General features: G+C 37.5%; 3 protein-coding genes across 3 annotated transcripts in view; all 3 read left to right on the top strand.

Moving 5' to 3' along the window:
• Positions 1–5608, top strand: part of LOC136257269 (protein NLRC3-like) — a 31371-nt gene extending 25763 nt beyond the window's left edge. The window contains exons 3-4 of the mRNA XM_066050361.1: positions 4419–4726; positions 4777–5608. Coding sequence (XP_065906433.1) covers positions 4419–4726; positions 4777–4873 — 405 coding nt within the window. The 3' untranslated portion in view covers positions 4874–5608. The remainder of the gene's footprint in view (positions 1–4418; positions 4727–4776) is intronic.
• The window catches only part of LOC136257270 (CTP synthase 1-like), a 145127-nt gene that overhangs the window by 90954 nt on the left and 38251 nt on the right, over positions 1–15922 (top strand). The window lies entirely within an intron of this gene.
• Positions 14194–15775, top strand: LOC136258353 (uncharacterized). Its single transcript, XM_066051669.1, has 2 exons — positions 14194–14475; positions 14644–15775. Exons 1-2 carry the CDS (start codon positions 14194–14196, stop codon positions 15340–15342), a joined length of 981 nt encoding a protein of 326 aa, XP_065907741.1. The 3' UTR covers positions 15343–15775.

Raw genomic sequence — 15922 nt, 5'->3', positions numbered from 1 at the left:
GTAGGAGTGCAATTAATCCCAAATCACATGGCCTTGTTTCTGTAATTGCACTGTAAAGCAGCCAATAAAATAGCGGAATAACAGATAATGAATAGCCAATCAAAGAAGCTGACAATAGAAGCCTTTTAAGTGCAACATATGTAGACATTTTGAGTAGCCAATCAGAATTGCTGATACATGAAGCCTTTTAAGTGCAACAACAAATGATGTAATACAAAGAAGGATGATGCAATCACCTGGTAGAAGTTAATGGCCACATAGAACTGGATAGATGTGTACTACAAACCATTAAGGGTGGTCACTATGTGATTAGTAGGCAATCACACGCATTTTCGTGCAATTATGGAATAATTGTACGAGTAACAGCCAAAATTGCACTCGGCTTCGCCTCGTGCAATTTTGACTGTTACTCGTACAATTATTCCCTAATTGCACTCAAATGTGTGTGATTACCTATATAAATAATACGAACTATGGTACTGATGCCACCAATGTTCTTTTAAATGCTCAAAGATGCCATTTTTCAAGCAATCAAGTGTTCAAGTCAATGGAATACATGCAGTGAGTTAGTATAGAGATTTACTATCATAATTAAACACCAAGGCTATTTCAGCGAGCACCTACCCCAAAACTTTTAGCAGCCATGAAAGGCTGTGGAGTGTGCTAGCAATTTGTGAACTTGATGAATATGTTCTGAGGCTTGACAAATGTACATGAGAAAATAATTAATGCAGACACAATGCCAGCATAGAGCTGTGAAATTCTACAGTATAGAGTGATGCAAATTCTATACCAAAAGTATTAAGTAATAGCCAGCTATGATAACCCCTTTGAATGTTATGAAATTGGTGCAAAGTCTTCTTCACTTTGCTTGGCATATATTGATGTGTTATTTTACTACGTAATTGTCCATGAAAGACTGATTGCATTACTGTTAGTCTCATTGTGGTTGTAAACAAGTGTTTTATTGAGTCAGATGTCTTACGTACCAATAAGACTCCCATCATCGGGTTTCCCACACATCAAAGTAACACTGTATGCCATTGTCTAACAATTGTAACCTTATATCCATGCGAAAACGGCCAAACTGAATATAAAGATGAGTTTAAAAGTAAAGATGGCAGTCAGAGAATGGCTACTATGAAATGATGTCCAGTATTGGAGCTATATTTTACTGTTTTGTTTACTATTTTTATTCACTTGTGTAACAACCTGGCATACATACTTCTAATGTAGCAACACATTTAGAATACGTAGTCTACTGTGATCATTATAAATGATTAGTGTTATTGCAGCCATTTCTTGGCCACTACTTTTGATTTCACAACTTTTCCATCCAGGAGGGCTGCACCTTTTTTCACAGCTTGGTATCGGCATCACTTCTTTTTGTAATTGCAAGCTGCAATGCTGGCCTATGCTTTGAGGCTTCCTTTTAACTTGTCTATAGAAATTGTCAAACAAGAAAAAGACTGCTATATTTTTAAATCTATATGTCAATTGTAAATTTGACACCAAATAAAATGATAATCATGTAGCTATTAGAGGGACTTTTTACACAGCTGCAGTCTGTACAGGGTGTTATGTGTATAGCTGAACTCTCTACGGAGTGACTTGTTGTTAGCTGAACTCTCTACTGGGTGACTTGTAACATTGCTTAACTTTCTACAGGGTGGCTTGCTTGTAGCTGAAAGGGTGACTTGTTTGTTGCTGTTTTGACATGTACCAAATGTAGTCTTTTTTATCTTTACTATGTGATTTCATTTCTATGGCATCAGTTAATTTCTATGGTAATACTCTTGGAGCATGCAATGCCTATACCATAGCTATACTGTGTGTGTGTCTTAATAACAAATTAATGCTCTGTTGCATGGTCCCTGTAGAAATGTTTTACATGAATTGTTACCCATAAATGCATAAAAATGTGACCAGAATTGACAAAACCAGGTTTCCACACACATCTAGATTTGCGACTTGGAAGGACTATAACTTAATACAAGAGCAAGCTATCTCTTTCAAACTTTGACCAGTTATTACATAAAGCAAAGAAAGAATTGTGTAAAAATAGCATACTGAGCGGTCAAGTTATAAGCAGTTAAAGTCGAAGAATTGGATGTGTGTGGAAGCCTGGTTTTGTCAAATTCAGTCACAAACATAAGTTAGATTTGTACATATAATTCATGGTAAGCATATGTGCATCAAATTTGAATGGGACCTTGTTAACCATTCCTGTTCTTTAGTGATATAGTAGGGATCTATTATACAATAAAAAAAAGTGAAACAAGAGGTGAATTATCACAACTCGGTGGGAATTCCCTACATTGGCATTGAGCAAAACAATTGTTGTAGATAATGTGCCAAAGTAGGGACTTTTCCACTGAGCTATGCTGTAATACCATCATTCATCTCTTGTTTCACTACTTTTATTGCATAGATTCCTATTTCATTTTTTAAATTAATTTTTTTTAAAATACTAGTTTGTTTAGCTACAGTGTCACTTGTGACTGTTCTATTAGAATATCATACATGACTGTTGTATTAGAGTGACTGTTGTATTAGAGTATCTCGAGTCAGCCAAGGGTGTGCAACTACAGTGTAGGTAGACCAATAGGCCATCCTGTTTACCTAGGACGCCTGTGACAAATGTGCCGCCCCAGCCAGTTTACTGTTAAGTAAATAGCTAGATTGTTAATAGGTGTGGTCTCCGTACTCTATCACTATTATTCAATCTAGATCTTTATTTGATGGGTGTGGTTGCGAACCTATCACGAACGATCATGAATGGGATCCCAACTGTGAAGTTGCAGATACTGTATCTAGCTAGTATACCTCTTGTAGCGCTAGGACTGAAACGCTAAGACTGAAGCGCTTCTGAAATCCAGCTCTGAAACAATTCTGTGGTATCTAAAAATGCTGCTGAAAGAAAGTGTTGATACAGAAAATTAATGCATCGATATGGTTTCATTGGATGAAGAAGAAGACAAGCAGCTTAAATGAAGATAAAAGAAAAGACAAGGTGCAGAGGGCCTACACTCGTCGGAGCCCCAAAAGGCACATTCCACTGGTGAGTTTGTAATATGGTGGCCATGCGCTGCTTTGTTTGGCCTCTAGCCTTGCAACTGTGGTCAAGCAGTGAGGTAGTGAGACTAAAGTTCGAGTTTTGGTGATTTTTTTAAAATTCTATATCCAGCCACATGTAGGTGTTGTTATATTTAATACTGTATTACATATATAATAGGTAGACATCGAAACACAGGGTTCTACGGAATTTAGAAACCCGAACGGTCCTGTGTTGTGGCGTACAAGTGAAGCGAGGGTGCTACTACAGGGCTTGAGGTTTTCTACACTCCGTAGAAACGTGTGTTTCGATGTCTAACTAATTTAGACCACAGCTTGTTCATGTACCTTCCCAGCTGCTTGTTGTACCCGAGAAATGTAGCGCTCATGAGTAGAACAAGCCCCCCGTAACTTGTAACAGCACTTACTATCCAGTTAAACGCCATTGCGTTGCCAATGTTACAGGTGCGTAATTGCCGTGTTTTGTATTACCCCAGAGACAGGGATCTATTGAGACATAAACAAGGGATCTACAGGATTTAGATACCTATAAGTAGCCAATGAAATTTGAGTATTTCAACTTGCTGTTGTCTAATATATGGACTATTACTATTCCATAAAGGTGATTTTTGTCACGTAAGATGTCTATAGGATGATTTTCAAAGCCGGAATTTTGGGTGCACGTGAAGTTTTAAGACGATTCCTACCTACCGTATCGTTTGATACAGGGCCCTAAAGATAACAAAAACCATAATTATGTGGAAAGAATTAAGCTATTTAATTTTTACACCATCATTTATTACATGACTATAACATTGGCATTCCTCTCTCATCTCAGTAGACTATTGGTGTTGAACAAATGTAGACCTTCTATCATTTCAATTGATTGTCACAAAATAGAACGTTTACTGGAATTATATTCTTTTTTGTGTGTATACACATCTGACTACAGTGGAACCTCATTTATCCGGATCCAACTTTTCCGGATTTTTGTTTAACCAAACTACAGAAATGACTGCTCTATTAGAGCAGTGACTGTTCTATTAGGGTAGTTGAAAATATTGACATTTCTAAAAAGTTTCTTTATGTTATTTTAAGGTTATTTATACACAGTTTCAGAGGTATGGACTTTTCATACTTATGGACCACCCCTGGTCCCAAGGGGTTTGAGGTTCCACTATACTGAACTCGCACTGTATTTACATATCAGAGGAGTCCATCAACTAAATGACTGTTTGAAATTGATGGGCATCACAATCCCCTTATACTGCACTGAGAACACACTTGTTTGCCCTACATATTCACTTAGCACCCCACCATTTCCAACACAGTATATTATTCACATTCATAATTTAAATTTTCAGTCACCATCAAGTATCACTACTAGAGTTTTACTGTCTGAAAAACAAGAAGCTGTACAGTCACCATCAAGTGCCAGTGCCACCACTGGAGATCTACGGTCTGAACAACAAGAAACTGTGCAGTCATCATCAAGTGTCTCCACTAGAGACGAACAGACTAAACAGGAAAAAACCATTTTCTTTGGTGAGTATCCCATTAAAATAGTATGCCCTAAATGTAACAAGGAGATGGTTACAAAGATCACTTTCAAAATTGGTTCATTGACATGGATTTTGGTAATGGCACTGTTCTGTACATTTTGGTTAACGCTGTAAGTGATTTGATTTGTTCTGTGTACTGTTATAAGAATATTTCTTACAGGTTTATGCTGTGGCCTCTTTGTTTGGACTTGTGTAAAGATGTGTGCCATTCTTGCTCTAAGTGTAATGCTCCTCTTGGAGTTTATAAGAGATTGTGAACACAAGCAATTTCATTTTATTATGATGCAGTAGCTAATATGATAGTCACATGGCTATTTGGTTTGCTTGTATTAAATTGCTTTATTTGTAACTGTCTCTGAAAAACTACTCTTATAGCCTTTACAATAGTCAAGATGTACAATGGTGCATTTTAGGTTTTTTTAGCAATTATAATGATTATGAGTAAGCCAACCTGGCAAAAAAGCTGGAGTTCTGTGCCATAACAATGTTATATCTTGGGAAAAACCAGAATAGTAAGTAGAAAATACAAAGCTAGTAAAGTCCAGTGTTTACTAGATTGATCCTGTATAATAAATCAAGTTAGTTGGTAGTAAGATACCCTTATGAAAACATTCATTAAATTTAATGTATCAAAAATGTTGTTTTGGCATAATGCAAGCATAATGGAGCCATTGAAAGCATACTGGGTGAAAACAGGAAAAATTTAAAAGTATTTATCTGATGCAGGATGAGGTTCAGTTAGAAATTTGGAAAAGCTATTACAGCAGTTTTTACACAGACAGTCACTGTGACACTTCCTGCACATTATGAATTATGGTGCTACATACACAGTATAAAGAATGAAGTGTGCTTTGCACACAAAAGCGTGCCCTGTGACACCAAAATAGCACACTTTGATGTCACAGGGCACACTTCATTTTTTACAGTGCAGAATGTGCATAATTATGTGTTCGTATTTATATTGTGTGTAAATTTACAGTATGTAAGGCCATAATTATTGCAAAATATCTAAGTTGCCTAATATATAGTCCTACTGTAGAATAAGTTAATTATTTGTAAGTCATATGGTCCTAGTGAGATGGCTATTCGATTCTCCCTTCAACCATCACAGGCATGCTCCCCCAGGAAATCATGTATTCTGAGATTGAATCTGGCAACAATTTCACCAAAGAAATTTTTAAAGCTGACAGTTTATGAATTGAACTTGCTTGTTTCTGCTAGCACTGTATCAGGAGCAGGCTTATAAAGAGTTAAGAAAAGCATACGCACAACAAACATGGATGCCATTCTGGGGGCATACACCCCAGAAAAATTCAGGTCTTAAGCACTGTGATCAAGATACTATTTTACTTTGTTGATAGAGGTAAACTAAATGTGACTGTTCTATTAAGGTGGTTGACTGCTCTATTAGAGTATTTGAACAGTTGATGTGTTTGCAAATAAATTCAAAATCACTTTAATGCCTGAATACACTTGACCAGTTTATGGAAGCCTCAGAAACCCCTGTAGATCTACCCCTGTACATGCATGCTTGGTTTTTCAGGCCCAGTCACAATTCTTCATAGTACCTGTAAGAATAGCTGAACATATTTACCTTGAAAATACTACCTGACAGCACAGAAATCTTGGGATAATACACTGTATATTATGTGACTGGATTTGCAAAAAGGTACCTTTTCCACATATTTTACATGTCAGCAAACAAAATGTTGTAACACTTGACTCCTTACACTGATCAAACTTGCTCTTATAGTTTCAAAATACAGCCAGAGTAGTATTGGAAAATTTCAGGCAATGATCAAAAAGCTATGAAGCTTTAATGTTCAAAAAATGGGTCAAATTTTGTGTGTGAAAAAGGTACCTTTTTACAAATCCAGTCACATTATAATTTCTCTAATAAACATTGCATCCTAACCTGGTATAGCTGCAGTAAAATAAAGTCTTGCATCTCAATTCCTATATGACTTAATGTGTTTGTCATCACATTCTTATTACATAAAGTATAGCTACTACTCCAGATCCAAGAACTAAAGTCTGTTTATGCAGAGACTGAGAGTGAAATTCATTCACATCAAACCTTTCGAAAAGGTTTTTATGTAAACAGATGCTCTTTCTTCAACACTTCTCAGAACAGAAAAGCATCTATTGAATTTAATTCACAGAAATTTCATTGAAAGGAATGTACAGTTACTAATCCACGAGGTAGATTAAAAAACATGATAGAGTGATAAAACATTGTTTGCATAACTATAACAGTTCATACTACATAGCTTTTGCAGTGGGAAATGTGGTATTGTGGACTTTGAACTGTATAGAGACAACAATCTTTACTAATGTTCATGAATAAAATTAGTTATTTGTACTTGACACTTTTCGTAACTTCTTTGTAGGTCTAGAACATTCTCTTAGTATGATATTGATGTGAATGACTTTAGTAAATAAGGTACCACTAATTATATAAGATTACAGGAAATAGTCTCTCATGAACGTTTTGACATGCATGTTGTTGTTACAAGTTGTCATACTGAGTGCATACCACTAGAAATGGCATGATACAGTACCTAAAGCATGCCTGCATAAAATATACTATAATTATATCATTTCAACTATCAAGCACGTAGACCTTTGTATATAGTGCGGGACATCATAAATGTCCACATGATGATGCACAACATAATTCTGTTAGTTTTTGTCATTGATCATAGACACCAATCTATCATGTTATGCTATGCTGCTGTGTCAAAACAGTCTACTTATTATGCACAAACTTTTGCCATAGCCTCCATGTTTTACTACAGTAATAAATTTGCACTTTCTCTATGAATAATAACTTGGTAGCCTAATAGCTATTATTATCCATACAAACAGCTGCAAGCTCACTACTTGAAGGTTCTTAGTTTACTAATTTGTTAAGCTGCTTTACTGTAGTCGTACCCATAGTAAAGTGTCAGTAACTTTAATTATATGGAATGTAATTGTTTTGCTAAGTTATAAACTCTCAGTAAAACATCAGTGAATGCAGGTTTACTGAAAAACTACTAAAACACCAAACAATTAACTGTTCCATATACTGGAGATATACCACTCTAGTAAACAAAGAAATTTTAAGCAGTGGCTGTGAAAAATAGTGCGGCCTTAAAAGCCTGTGTGAAAAAGTTGTGAAATCAAAGGTGGCAGCCAAGAAATGGCTGCATTGCAGCAATAATGTAATAAGTTAATGCTAATAAAATTAATTTTAATAATGCACACTATTATTAAAATTTATTAGCATTAACATCATGAATTGACTGCCACCTTTGATTCCACAACTTTTTCACCCAGGCTTTCAAAGGCCACACTATTTTTTCACAGCTTGACTGTTTTGTGTGGATTTCACTTCTTTTTATACTTTATAAGCCCCCAGACCAGCTTATATGGCTGAGTTTGGGGTTTGTTTTTACTTACATTTATTCTTTGTATACAGACATAATGATGATTATTGAAGACAGTCTTATAATACAACGTATTGCATACTTTACCTCAATATTTGGTAATATTATTGCAATACTCTAATAGAGTGTACATTTTTGAGGACTTCTAATAGAACATACATAGAATGTTTTAGAATATCCTATGGTTACTTTACTTCAGTATTTGGTAATATCATTGTTCTATGACATTCACGGACAACAAGTTACTGCATGTATGTCATACCTATTGTATTATGTTAGCATTAATGTACTGTTTTAATCTTCAAGCAATATGTATAAATTAAATTTATACATATTGCTTGAAGCTTCAAGGCACCTATTATGCTCCAAAATTATGCTGGTGCCTAGTTTATTATGACATTAAGGTGTTCGTAAAGTATTTTATGATGCAGTAGATTAAACCGTATAACCAAATTATGTGACCGGATTTGTGAAAAGGTACCTATTCCACACATTTTACATACCAGCAAACAAAATGATGTAACATTTGACTCCTTATACACTGATTAACTTGCACTTGGTATCAAAATGCAGCCAGATACCATAGCTACACTCATGGAAATGTCAGGCAATGGTATGCTATAATTTAAAAAAATTATGAAGTTTCAAAGTTCAAACAATGGGCCAGATTTTGTGTGTGAAAAAGGTACCTTTTAGTAAATCTGGTCACATATGTGACCGGATTTGCGAAAAGTGGTCTTCCACACACATCCAATTCTATGACCTCGGAAGACCGTAACTCTGTATTCACAAAATATATTAACCTGAAACTTTTTCCATCCACTAAGCTATGTTGGTGCTCAATACTGACCAAAGTTCAAATCAATAGCTATTTCTAATCTGAAGTTATGAGTTATCAAAGTTGGTAAATTGGATGTGTGTGGAAGACCCCTTTTAACAAATCTGGTCACATATACAACCAATCATCACGTTCCCATGCAGAGACACTATCAATTTATTAGAGTGCCACAAAGTTCATCGTAACTTTTGAAGTAAATGGAATTTAAAATTATGTTTTTAGAGCATTTAATTAACTATTTTTCATACCAATTGGAGATACCATTTAGCTAATCAGTTTAATAACATAGTGTAAGTATGTACGGTAAACATTATAATTAGTAGTGAATAACCTTTAGCATCAAAAATCTCCTGACCATTCTTATGAACATAAAGTAAAAGTGGCAGAATAATAGAAGTAAGACAAATTGAAAAAGGTGTGTACTCAAATCTCGATGTTACTCCATACTAATATTATATCAATAAATCACTCGTACAATGAATGCACATTTGTGACTGGATCTGTGAAAAGGGGTCTTATAGCCTTTCACGCTTGACTATAATCATAACTGTTAATCTATCGATCTCATTACACCCAGCAATAGTGATATTTTAGAGGTATTAATGTGACCAAATTTCAAAGTGGTACCATATATGCAAAAGCTAAGTTATGGGTTGCCAGGTACAGGTATCTACATGTGATTGGAAAGGGTATAAGACCCCTTTTCACTGATCTGGTCACATTGACTGTTATACAGTACTATAGACCCAGAAAGCAAATTTTTTTGTGAAGCTAAGTGCAAATAATGAAAACCACAATAGCGGTTACGGGAATTTATGAACAGGTGTATAATATTTATAATGGGTATCACCATTGCCTTTAGCCCTGTAGTGGCTGACAGATAAAACCATTTTAGTACTACTGTACAGTAGCCAGGTAACATTACGTGTAATTTCAAATACTGTAGCAATCAGCTACAGCTAGTGGCTCCCTTTATTCTGCCCATAAAGAAAAACAATTATACCTGTTATCATACAGTACAGTAGAGATTTATTAACTTAATGAGGTTTCTAATATCACTAAGAAACCTACTGATGATAGAAATGCCCCCACTTGAGAGAGTCAACAAACAGCATGACCTCACTAATGATCACTGATCTGCAATGCTTACCTAAGGAGGCATAACTGTTTCCTTATATATGTATACAGTATGGAAAGTGATTGTGGGTTTACATTTTGTACAACGTCAAGATATGAAGACATCATGAATGATGCTATACCCACAATGTATGCACTAGTACTGTGTAAATGTACCTTCACCTTTTTCTAAGTTGGTTAGAACCATGTTTCTTTATTATAAACTTTGCTATGTTCAGTTTCTGAAATTATGAAGAATCTCTGTCTAGTTTTCTATAACCTATACACAACACCCATCCATATCACTTATAAATTTGAATATTAGACAAAAATAATTATCACAGAATTATGAAGCAACACTGACTAGTGTTTTACAATTTAAAAGCATGATTTTTCTGATTGATTAACAAATTGTCTTTCCTCAGAATAAAAATATTATGAAATTGATATAAGTCACAGTGTGATATGAATGCACTATTGTCCTTGTCCAAGTTTGGGTGAGAGATTTCAACTAGGTACGTATACAGCCATAAAAGCTTTAACTGATGAAGTACATGTATGATGAAGTGTGTTGTACTGATTGTTTAAGAAAATCACAAGTTCTGTGGGACAAAAGTTAATCAGGATTTACAGAGACATATACATTATATTTTGTGTATTGATAGGAGTACATAACGACAGTGTAATCACAAAAAATTTAGATGGCTTCCTTGATTTAAAACAAATAAAAAAATTATATGAAGTTAAGGTTATCAACTGTTTTAATCTCTCTATAGCTAGTGTTGTTCCCGCTGCTTCTGGGGTAGGCTGTTCCATAACTTTATTGCTAATGGAAAGAAGGAGTGTAAGTGACAGTCTATTATTGATAAGGGTCTTATGTAAAGTGGTGATGGCCTCTAGTTGTGGTATCTGAATCTGATACAGTTGGTTGTACTACTTTATAGAAAGTTAGGAATTTCATAGTATTTCTTCTTTATGATAAGGTGGGAGGTTTAATTTCGCTAGCATTTTAGTGATTTGGTAATAGTAGTAAAATGGGTGGCTCAGTATTAGAAGTCAATTATTTTAAAGGAATATATAAATCTAAAATGTTGCTCTTTAGTTGGAAGACACAATTCATGTGTATTGGTAAATTAGTTCTGCAAAGGTGTTAGGATAGATATGTCCATAAAATAATTGAGCCATCATTCTAATGTTAAAGTTGCCTTAATTTGACTGAATTTCAGAGTATTTCCATTGAATCATTCTAGCAGTGAATAACTTGATATTGTAGAATTAAACCACTTAGGTTGATATTTGACAGCTGGAAGAAGTGACTTCGTATTGACCAATTATCGAACAAAGTTTATACTTTACTTCATAAATATCTCCAGGAAAGTATTATATCAACCTCGACTTTTCACCAGGAGGTAGCGCCTTTCTTGTAGAATACCTCACACGTAAGTTTGAGTAATAGTATCCGATTAGTGTCCGTGTTATGAGTGGATTTCTGCATTCCGTAAAATATGAATTATCGAACATCGAACACCCATTAATTTGCGTTAATCAATTATCGAATATTTTGCACCTTTTCTACTGTGGTGACTTCAGTGCACCCTACACACTCTTAATTATTATATCAACGTGTTATCTACAGTACCATGATACTGTAACTGAAGTATAGTTTTGATACAAGCATGCACCTGTGAGTTACAACAGCGAATCGTTGTAACTTCAGTTACAGTATCATGGTACTTTAGATAACACGTTGATATAATAATTAAGGGTGTGTAGGGTGCACTGAAGTCACCACAGTAGAAAAGGTGCAAAACGTTCGACAATTGATAATTGAACCATAGCCAGTGCATACATGCCCATTGCAATGGGGTCACCTTGCGTTGTGCCCTCAGTAGATGAAATTTCACCTTCACGAACAACAAAAAGACGGACTGGGGCATGATAAGTATTCTGCAGGATGGTAGAAAATGATGGACAAATCTTGGAAATATTGTGAAGTGCAGCTTGACGATTGACACAGTTAAATGCATTAGTAGCATCAACAAGAAGAGCAGCTTCACTTGTGGCAGCCCCCAAACAATTCCTTCATTGCATGAACTGCTGCTTCAGAACCTGCCTCATGACCAGCACAAGTCTGCAGGGGGCCAGCAGCCAATACAATATCATCACCAATGGCATATGTAGTGATATTTTAATGAACATGTGACTATCACGAGTAACACCTGCATCCTGTGTAAACATTACATGTCTATCATATGACTGTACTTGTATGGTTGTACTCTGTCTGTATAAATATGCGTGCTTTACAAGTCATGATCAGTTATATAGGCTAGTCACGTGGAGTCCTATAAGGGCCCAATGCTACAGCATAGAGGACTGCCTTTGACACAATCCGATGGGGCACACCCCCAATGCCAATTGGACGGACACCTGGACACTTATCCAATGGAATTAGTCTACAGGACAGGAAGGGCATTAGAACCGAAGGCACAAGGTGAGCAGTGCATAGGCGACGAGCAACAGAAGCCAGGGCTTCACATAGTCCAACAGAGGCCTCGCCAAAAGATGTACACATACGTCGCCATGCATAGGCATCAACACCAGATGGACCAGCTGCTCCATGAGTATTAAGAGAAGCTTTCTTGATTAGATCACCAGTTATACAATCAAAAATGATGGGGTCATAATGCTGAGTTTCACTAGACAAATCAAGTAATATTGATGGGCTGGCTGGAATAGCAGCTGGATGTTTCTCCATCAAAATTTCTCTAACAGTACGAAAAAGTTGTTTGCCTGAGGAATCAAAACCAGAGGGAATTGATGAATCCAGTGATAACACACCACCCTTAGATTTCTCAGAGAGAAGGCATAGTGCCATACTCACTTTTCCCTCAGACATCAAATGATCAAACAAGCGTGAAGGATCTTTAGGTTCATTCCTACATGACAGTCCACGCTTTAGATGATCCTGTACACAGCGACCCTCTTTAATCAGAGCATCAAAGGAACCTTGGTTCCACAATTCCAATCTGCGAAGAAGGTGGGCAGAATGATCCTTAGCTGTACTTTGTTTGTATGGCTTTTGTAACAGCAAGGGCTGCAACACTGAACAGGCCATCAAGGCAACAGAGCTTAGAGCTGTGTCCTCAGCAAAAGCTTGATATAGTCTAGCAAGTTCCTTAATAAAGTGCTTGCCTGCTTTTCCATATGGTATGAGAAAAACATTTGGTCTCCAATGAACGACCTTATCATATGCAGATATCAAAAAGTCACAGACTTGTTCACCAGTAACAATATTATTCTACAGGAAGTCAGTACACGGCTTAAATTGATCAGTTGAATCCTGAACAAAAAAAGAGTCCTGACCAATAGTATCCAGATTGGAACTAGGAGGGGTAGAGTTTTCAATACAAAAAGGACAAATAAAGTTCTCATGAGAAGCACCCAGTCGCTGACCATCAGACGGCGACAACCCTAAACAATCATAGTGATACCATATACTACATCCCTCACTTTGCTGATCACAAAGTAACATGAGTCGACCATCATTTCGACCACCACAGCAACACCAAATGTCACCAGACTCAGAATCGCTTGTATCAATCGAGGGAAATTCATCCGCAGATACAGCAGCCTCACGTGCACGGATACGGGCACTCCGACGTGGCATGTTTGAGTTCTTGATATAACGCCCACTGCAAACCTATTGAACACAGGAGACAAAGCAGCCACTACACATACACCGTGACATATACCTGTGTTATAACCGTCCACAGTCCAAAGAAGTATCTGTCAACAGAAAGGAAGGAGAAAGACCACAAGAACTCCTCAAGGGTACTCGCAGTTCTCGCGCAGGCGCTCTCCACTGCTGACTTGGTGGCGGCAACTTTCATCTTATGGCCCAGCCTATGGCTATTTTACAAATGCTGTTAAAACTATTCTAATTGTCAAGCCAGAACACCTCACTCGAGCACAAAAGCTTTTTGCTGATACCAACATTCAGATAATTGCTCGTGGCCAAAGACATCTAGCTTGGTGCTGTGCTGGGATCAAGAGAGTTCGCAGAAGAATATGTGGCTGACAAAGTGCAGTCCTGGGTCTCTGAGGTTTCTGCCTTGGCTGGATTGCAAACAGTCGTCCACATGCTGCTTATAGTGCCTTCACTCATGGATTGATTGGACGATGGGTTTATTTGATGAGAACAGTCCCGGATATAAGCTCTTTTTTAAAACCACTAGAGGATGCCATACGATTGCAACTTCTTCCTTCTATTTCTGGACACCCTGGTTGCTCTGCTGATGAATGGGACCTGCTCTCCCTTCCTTGCCATTTTGGTGGTTTAGGGCTTATAAATCCCACGAAGGTTTCTGATTCTCAGTTTGATGCATCACTACTGATTACTGCCTCCCTGAAAGATCTGATTATCAAGCAGTCAGTTTGTGCTCGGCCCCCTGATGTTCGTTGTGTAAAGGCCCAGGTTCATCTTAATCGGCGAAGAACTTCCAAAGAACTCGCAATACATGTAAGAGATCATCTTTCTTCCCAACTTCAAAGGGCGGTTGATTTGAACAGTGAACCCGGTGCATCTTCCTGGTTACTGGCCCTGCCATTACAGGAGCAGGGCTTCCATCTTAACAAACAATAGTTCTGGGATGCTGTCCATCTGCGCTACGGATGGAAGTTACTGAATGTTCCCAGTCACTGTGTCTGTGGGGTTTCTTTTACTATCGACCATGCCATGGTCTGTCAACATGGGGACTTAACCTTTGTGCGACACAATGACTTGCGTGACATCACGGCAGGTTTATTGTCAAGGGTGTGTTCAGATGTTGCTACTGAGCCTCCCTTACAGCCCCTCAGTGGTGAAGTAATCACTCCCAAGTCTGCGAATCGACAGGATGATGCCAGGGCAGATATTCATGCACGTGGTTTCTGGGGACGGCGACAAAGTGCCTTTCTTGACGTAAGGGTGTTTCACCCAAATGCACCAAGTTACCGTAACTCCAGCATACCATCTGTATATCGCCATCATGAATTACAGAAGAAGCGAGAGTATGGCGAACGTGTCCGGGAGGTGGAACAGGCTTCCTTTACCCCTTTAGTATTTTCCACAACCGGTGGAATGGGAGGAGAAGCACTAACATTCTATCGTCGTCTGGCCGACATGCTTTCTCGCCACAGCTCAACATCTTATAGTGGCACTCTGGCGTGGATTCGCTGCACACTGTCATTTTCATTGCTTCGTTCTGCTACAATGTGCATCCGGGGAACACGATCCATCCTTCATCGTTCCAACAATGCTTCCCCGGAAATGGGCCATATTGCTGGCCCTAGGGACTTTTAGTTGTCCCCCTTTCAGTTGTCCAGCACACTTGCTCCTTGGTGCTGGGGGTGGTAGGCAAAGGCAGTACATCCAGCCCGGGAGAAAAAAGAATAATAAAAAAAAAACAAACAGCGAATCGTTTAGTGTGAAATGCGTAAAGTGAAAAATCAGCACATTACGACCAATAACACAGTGTTATTATCCTTGTTTACAACAACCCCCTCTGTACAGTCTTCGTGGATACATCATTTACTCAGGTAAATGACTAACAGTCAGCCCAATTCCGCCGCCAAAGTCACGCTCGAGTTGTACTTCTTTCACGGCGATTCCTGTGTTCTTTTTCTTCATTTCTTCGTCAGTGGTGATGAGTATCAAGACTGCTGTGATGTCCACACATAAACTCTAAAGGATGGAAAGCTCATTAAGAATAGGCTACACTATTGGAATTCTCCATATAAACGCTTTACAAGTATGCGGAATAAAATTGTAAACTTCCGAATACATTACGTGATTTTTATGTTCGATATATAGGTACCGTTCGATAATAGGTCACTTACTTGACACTACAGTACCATGCACTAATAGCTTTACCTCATGCACA

Source organism: Dysidea avara, chromosome 6 (genome assembly GCF_963678975.1).
Source record: "Dysidea avara chromosome 6, odDysAvar1.4, whole genome shotgun sequence".
NCBI classification, from domain to species: domain Eukaryota; kingdom Metazoa; phylum Porifera; class Demospongiae; order Dictyoceratida; family Dysideidae; genus Dysidea; species Dysidea avara.
Note: the sequence above shows the minus strand (reverse complement) of the source record. Positions and strands in the feature narration are given on the sequence as shown.

Excerpts from the sequence above, each read along its gene's own strand:
- LOC136258353 (XM_066051669.1), top strand. The coding sequence starts at position 14,194 with ATGAGAACAGTCCCGGATATAAGCTCTTTTTTAAAACCACTAGAGGAT. Across the intron at positions 14,476-14,643 it reads TTCGTTGTGTAAAGGCCCAG|TTCTGGGATGCTGTCCATCT; the intron begins GTTCATCTTAAT and ends AACAAACAATAG.